Source organism: Colletes gigas, unplaced genomic scaffold (assembly GCF_013123115.1).
Source record: "Colletes gigas isolate AHSC1104 unplaced genomic scaffold, ASM1312311v1 Colletes_gigas_Sc00006, whole genome shotgun sequence".
Classification (NCBI taxonomy): domain Eukaryota; kingdom Metazoa; phylum Arthropoda; class Insecta; order Hymenoptera; family Colletidae; genus Colletes; species Colletes gigas.
This window is the reverse complement of record NW_025106635.1, coordinates 7,014,107-7,036,533: the sequence shown is the minus strand read 5'-3', so window position 1 is coordinate 7,036,533 and position 22,427 is coordinate 7,014,107. Positions and strand designations below refer to the sequence as shown.

The 22,427-nt window shown below is 48.0% G+C and overlaps 1 protein-coding gene across 1 annotated transcript in view; it reads right to left on the bottom strand.

Annotated features, from left to right (window-relative positions):
• Window positions 1-1,204: 1,204 nt before the first annotated feature.
• Window positions 1,205-22,427, bottom strand: part of LOC122395539 (homeotic protein proboscipedia) — a 36,288-nt gene continuing 15,065 nt past the window's right edge. The window contains exons 2-3 of the mRNA XM_043393188.1: window positions 3,178-3,320; window positions 1,205-3,100 (exon numbers count right to left, since the gene is read on the bottom strand). Of these exons, the coding sequence (XP_043249123.1) occupies window positions 1,214-3,100; window positions 3,178-3,320 (2,030 nt within the window). The 3' untranslated portion in view covers window positions 1,205-1,213. The remainder of the gene's footprint in view (window positions 3,101-3,177; window positions 3,321-22,427) is intronic.

Sequence of the window (22,427 nt, the reverse complement as noted above, 5' to 3'; positions counted from 1 at the left end):
GCGAATCGGTTCTATGTACACGCGTTGTCTCGCTATCGATTATTGCTCGCGAATCTACAGCCACCCCTCGTCGACGTAACAGGCTTTGCGATACGCAAATGCTCTCCACCGACTCGTGGTGTCCATTTTGCGGCGGCTCCGTACTCGCGACGACATGGCGCCGTCACGCGAAACGGCGCCTCGATCGACTGTACACGCACCCCGGAACATCGAAATCGCGCTCGCGTCGGATACATTGCACTTTGCACCTCCGTGTCCTTGGATCACGAGGATTCGAAATCTAAACTATTTACACGCACTCTGATCGCGCTGTTCCGTTTCAATCGGATCGGAGCTCACTTTCTGTACGGTCTCGCGCGTCGCGACGTCGAACGATTCATTGTTTACGGACGGAGGCGTCGGCTAGGCTATCGTCACTCGTTCACTGGAATTATTGCACCGACGCTGTTGCTTGGACGTATTTTTTTTCGAAGACTCGAGAAAGCCTCTTCGCACCAAACCGATGAGTCGCACGTTTATAGAGTTTCGATCGAAGTAACTCGATTCGCAAGAAACGATAGACAGGCATCCCTGTTCGATTCTTTTCTGTTTCACATTTGTTGCGATACTCGAAACACCGAGCAAATAGCACTTCTTTTTTTATATTCTAAGGGATGAAACATAGCGTTCGATACTCCACGTTAGGATACTTCTAAAACTCTTTTTAACACATTGACTGTCGTGTCACTTAATGTTAAAGAAAATAAATCTATATAGGACTTTCAATAACAAATTATAGGTATGCTAGTTTCCAGTTGTCTAAAAGCAATGTTTCTTTTTCGTGGACAATTCGAGGAGTTGCTCTGGCAGTAAACGTATTCATTCAATTTTCCAAGTACCGCAACACACGTGAAACCGAAAATAATCATAAAGAGACGCTTGTCAAGCGTTCCTCGTTGCGTTCAGATTGCTTTGTCGAAGATGCAGGTCTGTCTGCATCCTGAACAGGGCGATCCTCGAACGTAACCAGAATCACGGAATCGAACTCTCTCGTTTCGAAACGTAAAGTCGTTGCACTCGCGTCGACTTCCCGGGTTCGTTAGCGCGAATCTCGATCGTTCACTGTACTATGTACACAAATCACAATGCTTGGGTGGTCGGATCAGTAAAGCGCGTTGAGCAGACCCTGCTCGTCGCTCCAGTCCAGCTGACAGGGATTCTCCGTCTCGTGAACTCAGCTGAGCTGATAGTACTCCGGCGCGAAGTCGTTCGCCAGATTCGTGAGGAAGTTGAAGTCCGATGAGCTGTTGCTGTTGTCGGCGGACGGGGGTGGGGCGGCACCGTGGACGGGATCCCCGTAAAAGTTGCCGTAATTTCCGTACGAGTCACCGTTGCCCTCGGCTTGGCCCGCGCTACCTGGCGGAGTGATCACAGCCGCGGTTGCAGCCGCGATGGCGGTGGCGGTCGTGGTCATCCCGGGTGCGGGGAACGGATCCGGTGAGGATACGTAGCTGTTGGGAATGTTGGACGCCTCGCCGCCCTGGTGGACGTGCAACTGATTGGTCTGCTCGTAGTAGGCGTTCGGATGACACTTGTTCCCCGCTCTGTAATCGCCGGAGCTTGGATGCATGGGCGGTTGATGGGCGACGTAGCCCTCCGCTGTGTGCTGCTGCTGGTGTTGATGTTGCTGCTGGATATCGTTGTAGTAGTGTTGACCAGTCTGAACAGAGACAGCGGCGTGGCCGTGGGAGGCTAGATTCTCGCTGGTTCCGTGGTAGTTCCCGCTGGTAGGGTATCCGTAGTTCCCAGGAGCCATGTAGCCTTCCGTGGTCTGATCGTGTTGAGCGGAGTAGCCTTGGCTGGGTCCGTAGGTGTTGTTGGCTTGCATGCCCCTGTGATAGGAGGAATGATAAGGTGGTCCAGCTTGAGGGTACCCGTTGTACTCGCCGCCAGCGTTGGGGTACTGGTTCTGCTGCTGGTGGAACTGCATGTTGGCGTTGTACATCGTCCTGGAGGCGCTGCTGGCCGTCCCGCGAACGTGGTGCCCGACCCTGGAGCCCAGCACTTGGTTCTGCCTCGCGTACAGCGGGTGCACCTCGCCCGGATAGGAGATCCTGGGCTGCTGATAGCTGTCCCGGGAACAGTAAGTGCTCTGCGACTGCGTTTGCTGGGTGGCCGCGGGTACGGCTTGTCGGCTGGGCACTCCGTTCCTGTAGTCGACGGCGGACGTCGTCTGGTAGACGCCCTGCTGCTGGAAATGGGATTGCTGGTTGCTGGCGATGTTCCTGGCGGCGTGGGGCGACATGGTGCCGGCGTTCGTGGATCCGTGCATCATAGGCGCGGCCACCGAGCTGGTCGACGACGGGGAGCTCCTGGGTCGTTGCATGTAGGCCGCGTGGGTGGCCTGGATTCCTAGGGGGCTGCCTTGCTGGAGCTGTACGGACACCGGGGTGCCTGGTGTCGAGGACGGTGTCAAGCTTCTCGTCGAGTTCTGGCCAGGCAGGACAGGTGTGCTGACCGTGGAGTCGGGCATCGCCAGGAGGACGCCGTTGCTGTTCACCGAGCAGAGCTCCTTCGTGCTGGCCGACGGGGACTTCTTGCTGACGGAGATCTGCTGTTTCCCGGGGTTCGGGCTCTTGTGGCCGCTCTCCACCTTCACCCGAACATCGCTGGACAGCTTCTTGCTGGCCACGCTCGGCGACGTGACCTCGCTGCCGTCCTGAGACCTCGAGTCGTCGTCCGCTATCATCTTCTCGAAGGAGCTGGACACGCTGTTCGTGCTACCGACGCTGCTGGCCCCGTTGCTGTTCGCGTTGAAGCCCGGGTTGCTGTTGTTGTTGTTGTTCGTGGCGCTGGGCGTGTTGTTGTTGTTGTTGGTGCCGCGGCAACCGGTGGAGCCGAGCTCCGTCACGTCGCCGGACAGGGTGCTGCCCACGTCGCTCACGCCGGATATATCACAGTTGTGGCAGCTCTTCTTCTCGTCCCCGTCGATCGCCAGCAGCTTCTCGGCCTTGGACTTCTCCATGCCGTCGGACGTGGAGCCGTCCTTCTCGTCGCCGTCCTCCTTGCTCAGCGTCTGCCTCTTGTGCTTCATACGCCGGTTTTGGAACCACACTTTCACCTGCAATCAAGACGGGTTTCCGCTCGTGGTAGTTGCGAGAACGGGCGTGCTCTCGCGCGCGATCTCGTTGTTCTCACCTGCCTTTCCGTGAGGTCCAGGGACGCGGCGATCTCTATTCTTCGCGGCCGGCAGAGGTACTTGTTGAAGTGGAACTCCTTCTCCAATTCCAGGAGCTGCGTGTTCGTGTAGGCCGTCCGCAGCCTCCTCGGCAGACCATTCTCTGGAAAACGAACAAGTTATTCTTCGTTTCTCCCGAATGATATACGCTCGCCTCGGAAAATCAGTTGACACGCCTACCGTGGATACGTTTCTCGTTATAGAAACGATGGAAACGCTATTATTCTACTTTACTTTGTTGCAAATGGGCCAGAATAGGACGAAAATCAAGGATACCCTATTCGATGATTGAAGCTTCACTTTTCTCGAAAATGGGTAGGATTTCGAGGGTATGTGTATTCACCAGAAATGATTGTAATTGGCCCCCACGATCAACAATAATTTTTTTAGAAGGATTTGAAATTTTTTAATAACTTTTTAACGAAGCCTCAGTTAAGAAATTGATATTTTTTAAAATTTTTCCCAGGGGTGGCCGAACACCCTGTATATTCTGGTTTACTTTCGATGCAATCTGAAAACGTGGACGTTTTAATATCTCCGTCAACTTAGAAAATAATCTGATGGTTTCGGCGAGACAGTCGGTATTGCGGCAAAGCCAAATTATCCCGCGAACTTTTAACAGGCCGCATGTTTTAATGTATGCAATTTCAGTAACACGTTCGTTACATCTCCGCGTTTCTTCCTGTTTCGCTGAATTCCTCGCGAAGCGTGAAACCCCTTATCGAATCTCGAATCTGGAATTTCGAATGTTTGCCTCAAGAAGGCACAATGAGTGTTTGCTGGTAGGCTGAAGCTGAACACTGATACGAGATCTTGATGAAACTCCTGCCGTTCGGAATGGAAAAGACACGGTCTACTAATAGACGTAACAGTTATGTCTAACAATTAAATAGTCAACTAATTAAAGCGGATTTAAATTTACAACGAATCGTGTGTTTGTTCCGCGATATCGCAGGAAGCATAAACCCTATCTTGGCAATTCGTTTCGAGTCTCCTTAGAATTTCCTTGAGTTATTGATATTTTTAATTTGCTTTTGTTAACCAATACTCAGCTTGGCGTTAATATGTTTCCAAGTAAGATTTCTCGATGCATTGAAAGATAACAAAGGGGTTTGAACAAGGGGTTGGATAGCGTAACAAGGGAAAAAAGTAACCCAGAATGCTCGAACGACAGGAACAGTTTTCGTGGGAGGCGAGGCATCGTGGTCTCCGTGTTTTTGCACGATTACGCCACTCGAACGGTCGCTTAATTAATGATCATTTAGGCGAATTCGAAGGGTCCCCGGTGTCCCCGGGACAATACAGGGACGCGGTAGACGCGTCGATGGGGCCTGTTTCGGCGTTGTTCGGGCGAGATGCTAACCTCCTAGGCTCCTTAGAAACTTTCGCCCAAGTTCCCAGCCGGTCGGTATTCTGTGTCGATGTACGAAACGTCTCGTAATTATTATCTGGTAAGAAACTTGTCGCGAGATAACGAGGGAAGCGTCGAAAGAGGAAGGGACGATAGAGAGCGAAGGTTCGAGGTAACAACCCGACGATATCTCCGTGGTCACGATGCACCGGTAATCTTCGTCCAGGCGATGTAAACAATCATTAATAGTTGGCCGGCGGTAATTACAGGAATTTTACGCGGCTCTCGGACGGGGCAATATTTCAATCAATGTCGATGATTGTGTGCGCGCGCCGCACAGCCGCGATAACCGCGAACGGTTCGAATACGGCGCCCGGTTAATGCAGAACGCAAACCAGGGAAATATCGTCGATAAAATAACGGCGCAATTAACCCCGCGGGTTATCCAGGATCGATTTTTCCACGCGCGGAGATCCGCGTTGCTCGGGCGATCCTCTGTTTCCCATTCACGCGATGACAAAACGCGCGTAATAACCGGCCGCGGAGCGTTTCGAACGGTTCGCGGGAAAATTAAATCCCGGCTCCGGTCTCCGGGACCGGTTCGCCTTGGACGTAATGCCCCCTTGATTGCGATTGTTCGACGTCGTGAATAATCGAATCGTTTGTTTCAGGAACGCCGTGTCCGTTTTATCGCGGTTACAGAGGCGGTTCGCAAAAACGGACAAAGACGAATGCGACGGTCGTGTCCGCCGCGCATTTTCTATTTTGTAACGAGCGTTTAACGTTGCCAACAACACCGGCAAAGGTTGCCACACTTTTCTCCAAATATCTAAATACACTGTGACGTAAAAAGAAGAATGGCGGACAATTTGCTTCCCGGGCGAAAAAGACTCCCATTAACGAAACCGATCAATCTTCCCCAGGGTGGAAATCTTTTCGACGAGGCCGGAGTGTCCTTTCGAAAAGGAACAATTCGAATTATCCCGGACGATCCGTCGATTCGAGCGCCCATGACCGATCGTCCGCCACCTGGACATCCTGTACACGGGGTTGCTGCACTTTTTCTTTTTTTTCTTTTTTTGTTTATTTCGAACCGCCTCGCCGTATCAGACGGGGAGAAAAAAGCGCCGTAGAGAGAGGGTGTCTTCGTTTCGGAGGGTCGAGATGCTAAACTACCCCATGGCGTGCGAGTGGATCCGGGGGTTGGTTCGACGACTGGGATGAGTCGTCAGGGGTTAAAGGAGAGGGACGCGGACGGGGGCAGCAGGGTCGGAAAAAGAAGGACGAGTCGAAGACGGAGCACGAAGGGAGGTTTTAAGGGGGGGACGATAGAGGGACGAGGTGGAGACGGGAGGGTGGGCGAAGCGGGGCAAAGTCTGCACGTGGAGTTTTCATAGAGTAAAAGTGGACGGGGTGGAAGCATCGCGTGAGCGACACGGCCCTTATCGATATTTCTATCTCGGGATTTGCTGCGGGAATCCGTCGATACTCCGAATCCTCTCGCGAACAATGCATTTTTATCCGTGTAATATGTTTTTAGCCCGTCCAGAGATGCGTTTAAGCCATTTGAATTCCACTTTTGCTACGGGTTAACGAGAATAGGTACGAACGTAGTGGTTAAGAATACAGTAATATTTCAAAACATAATTATTGAAACCGAATGGCCGCTGGAGGGACGAGGGAGATGGGGGCTGAAGAGAGAGGGTGGCGTGCTCGAAACTCGGCAAATCCCGCGCGCGGGCTTTTCAGAGGATAAGGGTGGTTTTCGTGGGGAAGGGTGGGACGAGATGGAAGTATCGCGTGATTGACGTGGGCCTCATCAGCATTTCGGTCTCGCGATTGGCTGGACGGACCTGTCAATCAGCCGATATTCCACGCCTATTGGTCGTGTCTCGTAACCGGTGTAGTCTGTCGTCCCTTTTCCAAAGGGCTGATTCTCGCGTAGGGCGAGGAAAGCCCTGCTGTTGCGAATCTTTATACTCTATCGACGCAGAACTGTTTCGAACAAAGTCACGCGAACGTCGGGGGAATAGGAAAGATTTCTTGACGCCGGTGCTATAAAAAATGAACTTGGTTCTGTAGGTTCGATAGAATTGGTTGTCGAGGATCGATTTTGCGTAATGGGAAAGGGTCGAAGACGGGCTGCTCCGAACGATAATGTTTAGAAGGAAATACACTGGAATTAGTCGAGTGTCGTATTACCGTCGAATAATGATCAGGATCTCGTATAAAAATGTAATTGACGAGTCAATTTTTGTGGACGTTCCGGGGCCAGGGGACCCAATATCGCTAATGTGTAGGCTTCCAGTGTTGGGACATGCGAAAAATTATAAAAAAAAAAAAAAAAAAAAAAAACGAGAAACGTTGTACGCTGAAAGGAGAGAAAGGAGGATAATGATGAAACGATGGACAAGAAATTCCTGATATAAACTGCCGAGGTGAAAGCCATTAACCTTTTGCACTGCGTGTGTTTTTTCAGTCACTAGAAATAAATGATGTTCTATGCTAAGTCTGCCCGCAAGACGTATCGCTCTATACGACTTTTGTGTACGGGTGAACAAACTGAATGGAGTCCTAAATTGGTAAACAAATAATAACTGTGCCTTGGCGATTTAATTGTTTTTTTTTATCGTGCTTCTTGCGATCGCTAAGGAACATATCAGTTATCGATGATGCAAGAGTCTCTAGGAAATAATGGGCGTAAATCTGTAATTCTTTAAAGCCTAACTGGACCTTTTGTGCGACTATTCGCGCGGTAGACCGAAATAGTTGCAAGAATTGCTTTGTGAATCTTTTGTTCTTTGATTCGGGGCGAAAATAAATCAGCGACGAACTGTCAGGCTGGAGCTAGAACGAAGAGTCGTGGAGTGAAGGGTCTGCGTTAAGGTACACGCGACACCGAAATAGAATTCGTATTTTCGAATATTGTCACGTGTTCTTGTAACACCGGCCTCTCTAGTTAGCCCGATGAAAACACCTTGCAAGAAAAGTCGCCACTCTTCCGTTGCGACCCGGATTAGACCAAGGGCCACGGGGAACCCTCAAATAAAGTGTATTTTTAAACTATACTTTGTCGTTTCCATTAAGCAACGAGTGTATGGAACAGTCGATTTAGAATCTGCAAAACTCGAAATATCTATAGCGAATCCTACGGACGCGAACGAGCGTCTGATAGGCGGATAGTTAATCGGACCTAACTGGCGCTGAGAGTTCTTTTCTCGTATCGGTTAAACAGACTTTCATATTTTTCTCCGGTCCATAAATCAAACGTCCTTTCTACAATTATTTATCCCTGGCATATTAATAATTATCCATTATCTAATTGATCAATGTCCAACTGGTTCTCCCGGAAGATCCTTTCTAGGCGTTTTCGGAGTTTCGACGAGTTCTTAAAATAGTTAATCAGATGCACTTTCGACGGACTCTGATCGAGCAAAATTTAATAATTTAACCGGCCCCCGGAGTCCCTGCTAGAATTCTCATTAATTTTTCAAAGATTAATGATTCATTTAGTTTTTATTAAGGTACAGAAACAATCGAAATCCTCGAGTCTGAACGAGAAGGGTCAGAAACTTGAAATCTAGGGAAGAGTTTAGGTAAATGTAATACACTAACAATTGGGTAATAGCTCTTGTTCGACCAAAATAGTCGCAGCGGGGGAAAAATCGCCGAAAAAGTTGCTGGCTGGATAACATTATTAGAATAACAGTGGTCTTGTTAGTCGAACGCAACGGGTTCGTCAGTCATCGAGTGGATAAAAGTCTTGTCCTCGTGGCGATGCCGTCGGCCGTCGCTTGGCATGTCCTCTTCGAAATAACAGTATATGTTTCCCTTCGGGAACGAGAACAAAATTACGATTCATCCAATTCTTTTTGCCTTTCACTTTCGAGAATTCGTAAGAAAAGCTCATCCTTTGGTTTTACCCCTTCATCGCCTGTTGTAATACAATTTTTCTCCCATGAATTTGTAACTATCAATTTGCTCCCATTGGAGGATTCGCTAGGATCAAATTGAAATTAGACTGCCGCTGGCAAATCTGCGTTATTACGCGTTATGATAATAGCCCTGTCGTCGGGGCATAATCGCGCCCCTATCGAAGGAGCAGGAGGGACAGTGTACCGCAGGATTATCGTCGATTTCCACGTTCCACGTCCTCTTAATCCAACGGCCCTTCGCGTAACACTTTCACAGTGAATGAAAAGTCCATCAGTACATTCAACAGGATCAAACCCTCTCGCGCCGAAGAGATTTTGCTTCTCTTCGCCGGGGCAGCAAAATTCTAAACTATTAACGTCTCCCGAGAAGAACTTATTTACTCGATTCTTTTTATTTCGAAGACGTATTTATTAATAATACTTCACCAACGAGTTTCACTTTTCGGTTTAATGCGAGATTAGCAACGATCTGATGTGATTCTTAACACTTTGACAGCCACGTCGCTCATACATGGACTAAGACAATTCATTCTGAAATTGAAATGTTAAATGAATTTGAATAGGACGAGGTTTCCGAAAATAAGTACCAAAGACAAATTTTAGTTTACAATCATGAAGTTTTGGTCCCGTAAAGTAGTCGTATGGTTTTTGTGTGTCGGTCAACGTGTTAATAGAGGAGTTAGATAGATGGTGGTCCACGCCACGAGCGATCCTCGTTCTCGGGGTCCAGGTTCTCTCGTTCGTTCTCCGCCGTCTGCGTTGGTTCGGCGGGCCAGTTCCCTATAGACAGGTGGGAAGGGTCACATGATGGCCGTCTTTGTAATTTGTCTTTTGTTTCCCCCGCGTCTTAGCCCGCGGGAAGAAAACTTGCGGGGTAGAACAAAGGACGGAAAGAGAGCCGGTCTCTCTATCGACTGACGCGAACAAGAGAGCCGCTTCCTTCTCCCTTCTGGTCGGCTCGTTTTCTCTCCACCTTCTCGACACCGGGGCCCCGTTGTCGGCGTAAACGTATGAAAAATGAGTGACGAGAGTTCGAAACAAACGAGAGGACAGCCCGGTTCCGTGTTTCGGGTACAGGTAGAGTCCCGTCCAAGGGTAATCGATAACCCCTCGATCGTCTCCGGGGCCACTTTCGACATTCTCGATCCCTCCACCTGGCATTTTCGCGATCGCCAGTTTCAAACGTCAATCTGTTCTCGATGATCTCTGGATCACACGCGTCAAAACTTTCACTCATCACGCGACTGTTTTAATATCGTTTTTTATCTTTCTATATGATCTGTATCTCTTAAAGTGTCGACGCTCTAAAATTAAAACTCGTTACCCATCGACACTCCCATTCAATTCGCCGACATTTTCGATCTGAAATTAGGATAGGAATTTGCATCGTGTTTGCAGTACGCATCATCTCGTCTCGAAGCTGTATAATTTTCTCCGGGTAATTTTTGAGGCACAGGTATTTGTTCATCAATCACTTTGAGATATTTTCTGCTATTTATTCGGTCAGTAATAAATTTTATTCTCGTTGCACCGTGATACCCAATACCAGAACCATTACACCGCCACCTCCCATTGGACGACGCTACAAAATTGCTATCCTCAAGTCGTGGTAATAGCAATTAAGACAGGGTCTCTTTTTATTCCACATTTAAGATTTCTTTCGCACGTTGGTTTTGATTTTGTCTCGGAGTGTACCGTTGCGTAATCTTGGACGGAAAAACGGCACGATCGCGTCCAGAGCCAACCAAAAGTCTCCGACTGTTTATAATCCCACGAGCAGCAACAAACAGGATACAATATTAACCCATTGCCATCAACAGCTGCATGAGAGACGATCGGAACAGTTAGGTCCATTTATCTTTCAGACGGCCTCAATATCATTATTATTTCTCAATTACGATTGCCTTGTTGTTAAGAAATTACGGCATGTATTGTATATCGTTTTGTAGGCAATGAATCAACCCGCGTTAGGCTACGCAACGTGACGGACATTTTCGAGTAAAAATAGGACGAAAGGATCGAAATGTCAATGGGTTAATTATGATACAATGGAACGCGCTAAAGAGGTAAAATCCTAGTAGAACAAGAAATACTGGAACAGACATCGATTCTTCGAACTCGTCGACCACTTTCGACTACCAACTCTACACCATCGTTCAAATTTCTCCGTGTTAATAGATAAGGTTTAATATCAGCCGTTTTATCGTGTCAAATCTTCCACTTGTTCGGACAATTTCACCGTACTCATAAATCACGTGGCCGCGTAACGTTGATAAAAAGGAAAAACAGAAGTAGATATACAATAAAGACATTTGCAAAGATTAGTCGCTGTATTACTCGTAGGTACATTACTCTCCGGGTGTCCGGATAATTGACGTTCCACTTAACATCACTATATTGCGTAGGAACTGTACAGAACCGTGGACCCGTGTGCAACCTGGTTGCTAGTACGCTTCGACGTACGGTTGATGACGTTCCAGATAGCCCGAGCGGAGAAATTCAACGCGGTCCAAGTAACGATCGAAGAATTATTCATCGCGCGATGACGTGCTACCGGTGATTGGGTAATTTGTGGCGGATAAATCGCCGGAAGAGGCTTCGGTCGCGGGGGCAACGAAGAATCGTAAACTGCGGCTCATTACTGATTTATACGCGGAATGGAAACGGAAAGGGACACGGGGCTAAATTAAACGGCCTGCTGGCTGCAAAGGGCTCTGCTCTACGCGTTTCACCAGCTATAATCAATTAACGGCCGAGGCAAGAACCGCGACCCACCTCACGGCTACCGCAAAATATTTCCCTGCAAACCAATTGTATCGTTAGGTTGGTCCACGGTAGGATAACTGACGCGAAATGTCCCTCAAAAAGAGATCAAAGAGATCAAGAAAGAGTAACAAATTTGGGTGGTGCTATAGTCATGCACCGAGGTGTGTCGCTTTAAGTGGAAGGAAATCAGCTGGACGTTTAATTGGGTACGCATGAATTAATTTTTGGTTCGTGAAAGGAGCTGAACTGGAGTTCCAGTCCGAGCATATGCTAAGAGAATTACTTTCTTCGGGTGTAAACCGGCCTTCGAAGCAGGTAATGGTGGTTTACCTCGCTTTCCCTGAGATCTTTTCATCTCACGCGTTTCAGAAACGGTTCGTTCTCGTCGGGTTTGTACACCGAGAACGCGTTCCATTAAATTTCTATCCGACAAATCGCGCCCGACACCCAAACGTCCGGACGATTAATGCCCCCGAGCCTGTGTAAATGTTCGACAACTACTGTTCGCGATATTTATCGAGTATCCTTGTCCGTTGTTTTACTTTCCCAGGAATCATGGTACTCGAGTGTTCTACATTTGGGTTTCTTTTGAGCGTTTGGCTATATTGCTGACAGTTAAAGAATGTATTCTTTTTCGTTGGTTGAACTGAGAATACCGGTAGTCGTATGTTGGTCAGTTATCGGTAGGTTTAGGTAACAGAAATCGGCGGAAACCAGTCGAAAGGTGATCCTACTTTCACCGAGAGCAGGCGAATCCTGTTCCCGGTAAACGCCAGCACGCCTCGAGTGGTTCGAAATGAGCGAGAATCGCTTGAAAACCGGTATCGAGGGGGGAGGATCAACGTCTCTACTTTCGAACCAACCGCTTCCACGCGGCGGTTTCATTAGGGACCTCCCTCCGTTCGTTAGAGCAAGTTCAGCATACCACACGCGTGATGTCTCCGGAGCCATAATCCTCTATAAATTGTATGCAAGAACCGCGTAACGACATGGCGCACCTTGTTATTACCGACTTCCTCCGCGTCTCTGGCGTCTCCCCCAGACCCCTCGCGTGTCCCCTCGGCATTTTTCGCGAGGCGGTTTCTTCGTAGAATTCAAGCTCGCCGCATTAGCATAACTTCCCGTGGTTTCGTTTCGTTCTGTCCGCGTGCGCACGCGCGCCGTAGAAGAAAGCAAGTCGCGGCAAGAGGAATCGCAAAAAAAGGAAAAACCGGCGCCAAAGCGACCAACGGAAAGTGAGGATGGTGCGGGTCGAGGCGGAGGTGGGCGAGACAAGGAGGTGGAGGGGGGACGGTGGGTCGAAAAGGAGGAAAACCGCGACGAAAAATTAATGAAAGGGCAGAGGAAACGCGAAAAAAGCATCATCGGCAACAGCGGCGGACTCGCGAAGACACGGCAACCGCGGCGCTGCAGCTGCCTCGGCGGCCATGTTGGCCACATGCAACACGATTATGGTGGCCGCGAACCGGAGGAGAGGCCCTTCGTGCAAGAAAATTGGATGCACCGAAGAAAGAGAGAACCGACGGCGACGACGACGGCGTCGTCGTGTGTGAGGACGCGTGTGCGCGCGCGCGCCACAACACTACACACTGGCCACACTGGCCACACTGGACGACCGAGGCCGAGTCCGAAGGCGTGCCGATGCAACCTGCAATCATCGGGGTGGAGCGACCACCTTCGACCCGTGCGTTCATCCTCGGCGCACCGCGAGGCCTTGCAAGAGTACCTTCGAGCCACCTTCTCGTGTCCCCGGCGCCTTTGCGCCTTTTTCAATTCGTTTTTCCCGCCGTGCGTGCACGATACGCGCGCAGCCCACGATCGAACGCAGACACCGCGACCACACGTTTTTTCGGACCCTTTGTTTCGCTCGATGGTGAATTTTTACAGATTTTGCAACTCTTAGTAGAGTGGTAGGTAAGACAATAGTAACGCTTTGATTTTCGAATATGATAACTAAAAAAGTATTAGGGGGAGTTCCTCTACTTAACTTGGACTTGGATATATGCACTTGAATTGTAGTTTCACCTAAATTGTTTTACTTAAATAAGCTTCCCTTTAAAAAAACAACGAAATAATAGAACCAATATTAGTTGAAACTTGTGTAGGGGACCCAAAAATCCACTAAAGGGTTAAATTATGTATTGCAATTGCCCTGCCTTACTATTGACCCCCTCCACTCGATAGAAAACCTAGCTAATTTAGAATTTTATTAGAACTTCCATGTTTTCCAACGCCTATCCTGACCTCGCAACATTTCAAAGAGACAACTAGGTGCACCACGCGTTGCGCCATCGCTGAAACTTATTATAAATCGTAACAACTTTTTGCGCGCGTCGTTCCAGATAAATTCAATCGCGTCCGATACTATGACCCCCGGGAGCATGCAGATAACTTCGATTAACATATTGAAACTGATTCGAATCGAAGAGAAACGACTGGTTCGAGGCAGGGGGAGGGGGCAGAGTCTCACCCAACGCAAACGAGTACGCGAGAAGCGTTGTTTCGCGAATGGTTCTGCCATAACTCTTTTCCCAGTCGCGGACGATAAACAGAAACGACGTGCTCGGTCGCGTTCTTATAAAAATGTATGAACGCGTGGCCGGACCTTGGTGCCCCCCCGGTACTCGCGTTAATTATACCTAACGGATTTATCGGCGTGGATCGCGGGTTTCAGCCGGGATCGGGAAAAAATGCGCGCGTCAAAAAGGACCCCGTACGACGTCGTTTTGATTCATTGCCTGGCCGGGACGAAAATTACGGGTTGCAAACGCGAGTTCATTTTTCGATTCTATCTCCGTCGTCACGATAACAAATCCGTGCGCGGCGGCGTCGTCGCTTACGTTATGCACGAAGATTCAGCGAACACGCAACGATACACAAAACCGCTGCAACGCCACCGCGGCGACAGCTGTTGCTGCTACGAATCGCGGTTCCCGATTGGTTCTGGACGCCTATGAAATTACTATACGCGAGGATAGATAAACGCCGCGAACCGACCGCCGTTACCCTAATAATTCACGGTTATTTTTTGCCCGGTGATAGGCGTTGGTCGAATTGCGGCGAGGAATCGCGCGAGTGCAAGGAGGAACGAAGGTGGCCGATCCATAGGGGTAGTTTATCGAATCAAAGGTTTCTTCCATCGATTATTATCTAGTCAGAACGGAAAATTGACAGGGTACAACTGAGGCATCGATGGCTGCTAGCGCTACTAGAAAGCGACATTGGAAAGAAAATTCCTGGATGACTCGAGGAGCATCGAAGAAAGCTAACTTCACGTCGGTTGAAAAGTAAAAGAAACTTGCTCTTTCGTAAAGGAGCATCGAAGCCAAGCATAGTGATTTTACTTGATTGTAGCTGAATTACTGCTACAGTGGAATTGTCGTGTTTCGTGCAGACAAGGGATTCTCGACGTTCGAATTGCACTGCGGGCAGATCGAGCGTTTAAAAAAAGGGACTGAAAGCAAAATGGATTGTCGCGCATTCCCCGGTTCTCCCTTTCGATATGCGCTAATAGGCACAATTAATGTACCGTGTACCTGTAATTAGACACCGGCCCCGGGGACGACTCGTATAAATCGCTGGAATTAGCGCACGCGAAGTTTCTAGCGGTGTTATCCGCGGCTGCCAACCACTACCAATCGCTTTCATCTTGTTCACCGGCGATAATAAAAATTCTGACGAATGGGCCGCGATTGGTCATGCGTCCACGCGGTTTTCTCGTTGCTGCAACTCGATCTGCGCCAGCGCGTTGGTCGATCGGTGGCTAAACAACTGTCAACTGAAAAGTTCCATGCGTTTTTATAATTGCCGGGTCGGAAGTCATAGCAAGTCAAAATTTTTCAAATTTTAGTTAAAAATGGTGCAAGTCCACCTTACGCTCTATTATTAATACTTCTACATAAAAATCGAAGAACTTAAAATTATTCATTATTATATTTTCACTAAATAATGTGTTTCTGAAATTTCACTCCAGAATTTAAACATTCTTCGATCTCCATATAGAGATATTTTATAACACGTTTCTGGTCTCGTAGAAGTGTTTTTGTAACTTTAATATCAAAACAATTGCAAAGATGCAAGAACCTTCGTTTCAATTAAAAAGAACGAGTTTGTTGGGGAACGCGAATGTTTAATGATTGAAAAAAAGTAAGAAGAGACGTGGATGTCGTGTTGGCTGGAGGAGAGCAGTTCTGTAATTGGCGGCGCTTAGCGTATTCTGTTTAAACGTTCAGGAAGTATCGGTGTATCGGAAAGAATCGGGCGAAGGGTGGAAACGATACTCGAGACGAAGGGTGGCCGGTACGCAAAACGGGAGTGGTCTCCGGGGGGAGGGGGATGAAAAGCGCCATCTTCCCATTAGACGCGAGATTGATTTTGCGAGAGCTCCTTCCCGTAACAGGCCGACGGTGTATCCCGATCCTCGAGCGCTAATGCGATTAAAATAATCCGGCGATAATCAAAATACAAAGGGCCGACCAATTTCGACCCAACGACTTTTCCCCCGTAATACCATTAAGACACGCCACGGTATAAAAAGCGAAATAAGGGTTTCCCTTACGAGCGGATAATCGCGCGTTTCGAGCTGATTATTAATCGGTGTTGCAACCGTTGACGTTCGATTCCTTTCACGACGTTAACCAGGGTTTCTGTTCCACAAACGATATCTTAAATTTATAGAATTAGAAATTTTTATCGTGTAAAATATTAAGGTAGTCGCTTACACTCGTGGAAATTTGTACTATTATTATTTTAAAGTTGCAGTTAGCAGCGGAGCTTCTTGCCCAAGCTTTTTTCTCGTACAATTTATGGTTGCACGGTGACTTTTATTTCGAGGATCTTCGTGAAAGTTAACGAGTAGAAGCGGTTCAATACAGTCGAGGTATCGCGCAAGGTAGTACATTTCTTATACAATACTGCTTCAAAAGTGGTACATAACGGGTAACCCAGTTCAACACTCGCGGACGCAGACTGTTTTGCACGCAGTTTTCTTCCGTTACATCCGCTGCAGTTACATCTGTCGGGTAAACAGTTCGAGAACCTGCGATTCCTTCTGGTTTTTAAATCCATCGAAGACGATAGTTTCCTGTGTCAAACGATTCAATAGATAAGATAAATTCGAGACACGTCTTGGATGAACTCGAGAACCACAAGATCGAATCGTATCCTCGCCCTGCGTAATCGTTGCATTCTGATTTCGTTCTCGCGATCATCCCCGAATTTCCCCCAGTGTTCTTGTCTGGTGACGTTGCTCCTTCTCCCCCTAGCCGTTCCTCCGGCCCCACCTCGGGGATCGGAAACTCGTAGGCGGATAAAAAGTTTATTTTAATCTATACAAATTTTAAATCCTCCGCGGTTCGTTCCCTCCCCCCACCCCGACCGGCGGTGTAAAGTGTCGCGACGGAAAGTAAGATCTACCCCCTGACCGTTTCCTCCCCTTAACTCGGTTCTCCTCCGTTCTTGCAAACCTCGCGTCCTCCTGACGCGTTATGGTTCGATACTGGAAGTTTTATTCGACCTCGTGAAAATGATAATTCCTCGAACACGTTTTCCAACGAGGACGCAGGTTGTTTAATTATTGTCTATTTAAATCTCCTCTTACGCTCGATTATTTCCGCTGGACGCTTAACATATCATAAATACTACATTTGCATGTACCTTTAAAATAACACACACATTCGCTTTATAGAGGAAACAAATAGAGTAACGGTGGAAGATTTTTCAATTTAACTGGCGTTTATTTTAATGCATGAATCGTAGAAATAAAGGAAAAATGTAGGATTAATAGCGAGTAACGTCTTGTATGCAAATTGATCGAGACACGCGTAACCTCGACGTCTCCTGCTAGGTTTATTTTTAATATTCTTATTTCGTACTTTGCATTTTGCTGCAGCATTCCCCCTGCAATAGTAATAATTCTTTCCGAGTCTAAGAGCTGTCCAAGTTCGCAGGTTGAATAGAGCTGGCTCGATCATTATCGCCGTCGATGTGTGATCATCGATGGTGCGTAATCATCGCGGAGATACAGTTCCGGTTCCATTCTATTCTTCCCCCACGATGACTTCGACCCGCGGAAATTACACGCACGCGAGTTATTACCCGAGAGGCTCTCACGTGTCGACGAGAAAGTGAAGTTCCGTCGCGATCGATCGATATTCACGCAATTAGGCTGACACGGTACGGACAGGATAATTTTTAACTCACTATGGATCCATATTGTCGCGTTTAGAAAAATGACTAAACTCGGGAACTAGATTTTAAATTTGGAAAGCTGTCTTTCGGTGGAAATAGCGTGAATTGATTCATCAGCTTGTATTTTACAATCGCTGGCATATAGTCTCGCGATCGGGGCTCTTGGAACGTCGCGACAATTCCTGATCGGCCGAAACGCCGTCTGAAACCACAAAACAAGGTCCACGGCATGGTTCATTAATCGCGTTACGCTGAGTTATTGCGTCGGGCGTAATAAATCGACAGGAATCCTTCCGATTATTCCAGTCGGCCGCGAGCAACGAAGAAAACCGATCTCGCAGGACCCCGCGTTGTGTTGACTCTAAATATGAATCAACCGAACGAGAAGTGACGTTCATGCGCCGCGACGATAAATTAACTAATATCACGAGTTACCTTTAATTAGGGCCCGATTCCGCCGCGAGTCCGCCGGCCTCTCTTTTTCTCTCGTCACGGTGTTATTGATTGCTCGGAATCTCCACCCCGCGTTGCTCATGTTTCGGACACGCGGGCAGAAATCCGCCAACAATTTCATTTTCTATCGTTCCTAACGTCGAAACGTTCGTCCATTTACTTGTGGCATTTTTTGGTTCGGTGAAAGTGTATTTATATTTATTTCGTTTCGAAGTAACGAGCAGAGAAAGTACACTTTCATTGGAGAATGTAAACAGAAGACATTGAAGCTCGCTTGTACAATTTATGAAAGTAAATATTCCAGTTTCACGCGAGGACATAAACTAAGAAATTTGACGGTGCCGATCCAATAGCGAGTTTCCAAGTCGTGATATTTTTCGTTGGAAAGAATCCCGGCGTGCAGCTTCCAGCGATTTATTATTGGCCGACCTCCGACTTGCAAGTTCTTCGCCGGATTAAGGGTAGTCATTTAATCGTAATTAAGTACCTACACGTTCGCGTCCAAGTACATAAAGTTTACACGAACGCGGGCCACTCCGAGCGGCGGTCGAGCCGGACTAAAGGGGTGGCCAGTGGTCGGTTTAAACAATTATCACAAGGGTTGCAGCTTGCACGAGTTGACAGGGGTGATAAGTTATAGCGCGCGGGGGTTGCTTAGGAAATGCTGCGTGACCGAGAGCTCTCCGTGCCTTCGACCGCGATGAATTACATCTATTACGCGCATGCAACGGTTTCTTCCGAAATTACCTTTTCATTTAATCCAGCGAAAAGCTGACCTCGTTCGCGTCTCGTAAAAAAACGTTCAATTAGCGGGCGGTGGGAAATTATGCGTAATCGAGTCTCCGGAGCCTCGCGATCGCGTTCAATTTCGAGGAACCTGCTCTGGTCATTTTCGAGTATTTACTTTCTTTTTATTGTCGCGAGACAGCTTTCACACAATTCTACGCTCCGACAAAATGATGGATCGCTTTACTTTTAAGCGATGTACTTGTATAGTTCGATGGAAGACCGAAAACGGGGTCGAAACTGACCAGCCATGATCAGTGTTTTTGCCTTGCAATCGATTCAATTTTTTCTTAAATATCATCTGAGAGTTCATCTCGACGTCGTCAACAGTGCTGTGAAGTTAAAAATACCTAAAATACCTTAATTTTGTATCGAAAACATTTGTTTGTCAGAGTGTCGAAAGGGGTTGAAAAATGGTGGGGTTTAGTTTGTGCCTCGCCCTGGACAAAATGATCGATAGCTTCACTTTTGAGTGATAAACTTGTATAGTTCGATGGAAGACCGAAAACGGAGTCGAAACTGACCCACCGTGATCAGTGTTTTTGCCTTGCATTCGATTCAATTTTTTCTTAAATATCATCTGAGAGTTCATCTCGACGTCGCCAACGGCGCTATGAAGTTAAAAATACCTAAAATACCTTAATTTTGTATCGAAAACATTTGTTTGTCAGAGTGTCGAAAGGGGTTGAAAAATGGTGGGGTTTAGTTTGTGCCTCGCCCTGTGTAAAGGTATGTTTCGTGTAGTTTGAATAATATTTTTATTCATAGTGTTTACCCGTTGGTCGTCGCGGGGGTAGTATTACATAAGAATCGCGCGGAAAGGATGAGTCGTAAATCTGTTGGCGGGTTTGGTTAGGGGCGTCGGGGGCCCGAGTGTCCTTTATAGCATTGTTAACAACTAATGTATGCGGGCTGGGCTCTCGAAACCCTCGCGCGTTTAACATTCTTTAACATTATTATACACATGGCGCCCGTCTGAGTACTCTCCGCACGTTGGCCGAAGCGCCCTCGCGTCTTCGGACCCGAAACGACCCTTCGCGCCCTCCGGGGAAGATTTTTGTCGGTTTTATTTAACTGCAACCTCGGAACCCTTTCCCGTCCTCCCGCCAGCCGGCGGTCGGGATTTTTTCGTCGTCTCTTCGCTCTGGGGATCCGCCACGGCCTCTCTCGGCCCTCTCTGTCCCTCCATCGGGAATCCGGTCACGTTTTAAGACTTACGATCCAGCCCGTAATTTCGACGAACAAGTGGCGCTTACTACTTTCTGATACGACTTAAGAGACGATGCTCCCGAGGGAACGACGCGCTCGAAACGATGCACGCCGCATTTACGCGTTCGCGAGGATCCACGATCGGGCACCGTGACCCCCGGGGCACTCGGAATTAAGAGGGTTGCAACATTCAATCGTACGCAAAGTCCTCGATGCGATTTTTATAGACTTGAACTATCCAAAGTCTCCCAAGACAATCTTCTTCCTCTGGGATAAGTAGCATCTTTGGCTAGGAATAGTTGAAGCTTACTGCCATTGGGAATATTATAAAATATTGAAACATCATCGAATATCTCTGTATTTTATTCTACAATTTGAAACAACGTGGAAGTCTCGAAGCGTCGAGCATCTTCGGAGCACATTTCGCTGGGAGCATTCGCTCGAGAAATGAAGAACCAAGAAGGTCCACGGAAATAAAAGTGTCGATGAGAGAGCCGGGCGTTTCGTGGCCCCGAAAACGAACATGGAACGCGATAAATAGACTTTGGACGTGATCCAAAAAATACAGCGAGGCGAGGACGGAGCGATAGAGAGAGGATCGCGCGAGCGGGACCAGGGAAACGAGACAGCGACACGAACATTCGACGAGCAAAACGGGCCGCGAGGAATCGTGGAGGAGCCGGGAGCGCGATAGCGAGCAAATAATAGGGAAATGATTTGCTCCTTGTTAGATAAAGGACACTGCGGAGGGGACTCGCGAAAAGAAATATCGCCCCCGAATGAAAGGAAGCGGGCGAACGGGGGTTGAATCGGGAACGGTGGCGCTGGACTGGAGATGGGGGTAGGGGAATCCCTTTTGCTTGTAACTGCTCCTTCGGTTAGGTCGTGCCAGGTCATCCGTACGCGTATTCTGCTCGATTAGGAGTTAAATACCGCTCTGTTCCTCTTGCATCTCCGATCCACTTTCTTTCGCGTTACGCCTCGCTCTGTCGGTTCTTCGAAATCCAACGGCGGAACAGGAGGACGTTAAAAAATGATCAATTTTTGTACAGTCGGGAACAAATTCGAGAGCTTGGAACCATTCGTGATCGATGAAGTTTATTTTGAAATGGATCGAATAGAAGGGTGCGAGTATAGAGAGTGTACGGTGCACGGGTTTAAAAAAATATTAATTAGTAATGGTGCCAGAGGGGTGTGAGTATGGAAAGTGGGAAACGTTACTTTGTGGTTTTTACGGAGGGGTGGCGCGAGAATAACACGATGGAAATTCGAGTTTCGTCCAGTCACGTTTCATCACTTTCCTACTCTGTTCCGTCCTCTGTCGCTTATTCCAATTCATTATTTTAACATCGATCCGATGATATCGCGGCATTCCCAGCGATAATCGATAATGGACTGCTTGTTTTGCATCCCTTAAGCTTCCCACTGTTGAATTAATCAGGGATAGGAGAAACCTCTACGTTGAATCGATATCACAATTTTATTCTTTAACTTCTTTTATTCTTGATGTCAAATTTCAAATCTGTTCTTTTTCGTGGCCATTCCTCGTACGAACAAATTTAAACAAAATTAAATCGTACATCAAGGAGTTAGTAATTGTAGTTCATTCTTTTCTATTCTGGTCGAACAGTGTGTGGCGGCGTTGCCTCCCATGCTCGCCACCAGAGGGGTCGCGCTCTCACAAGCGCCCGATTGACTTCCTTAGTTGCTATATATAAAATCCTCGATTGGCTTCCCAATATCCCAGTCGTCTAAGGCCTTACTGACGACTTTAAGTTACCTCTACGGGAAAATGGGGAGCTATGGTATCTCGAAATTTATCTATTTTTCATTACGTAGGCCCCCGTATGAGGAGCAACTATAATAATAGACCGTCTTTCAACGGACATTCTAAGTCGCACCAGGCAACAATTATAAAACGTTTAAAACGGTCGGCTGGTGAAACGTCGCTGACACAGAGGGTTAAATTTTTGAACGATCGTCCCTAAAAAGCCAGCAATCTCCAACAGCCACGTTTCCCGGTAATCCTTGATAGCGGACAGGTGTTTCGTCGTCGGCGACGCGATTCCCAGGAACCGTCGTCGATTAGAGACACGAGATCGCGCATTTAGCGAACGGCTGCCGTGGAAATAAGCTTGAGAAACTCGTGCAAAGAGATCCCGGGGTTGGAGGCTCGATTCCGTTGAGCGAGCCTTTCTCGGCTGCTCGAAGGGTTGGCGGTCGACTCGTGGAATGGAGGACGTAGGTGGAGGTCGAGGATAGGGTATGCATGGCGGCAGAGAGTCCAGTAGCGATCATCAATCAGAAAGGCAGTCAGCCGTCCGTCGGTTGGCCGGCTGGTCAGCCACATCCAACGCGAGTTTCGCGCTCGGAAGGCATCTACCTACGAATCCACGAGTCATGCTTCGACTACCGGAGCCTGACAATCGATCCGGCCCTGACTGCCAACCAGCACTTCTCGAATTGTTCTTTACCCGGGCGCGGGGCAAAACGAAACCACTCCAAGAACCGCCGTGTACCA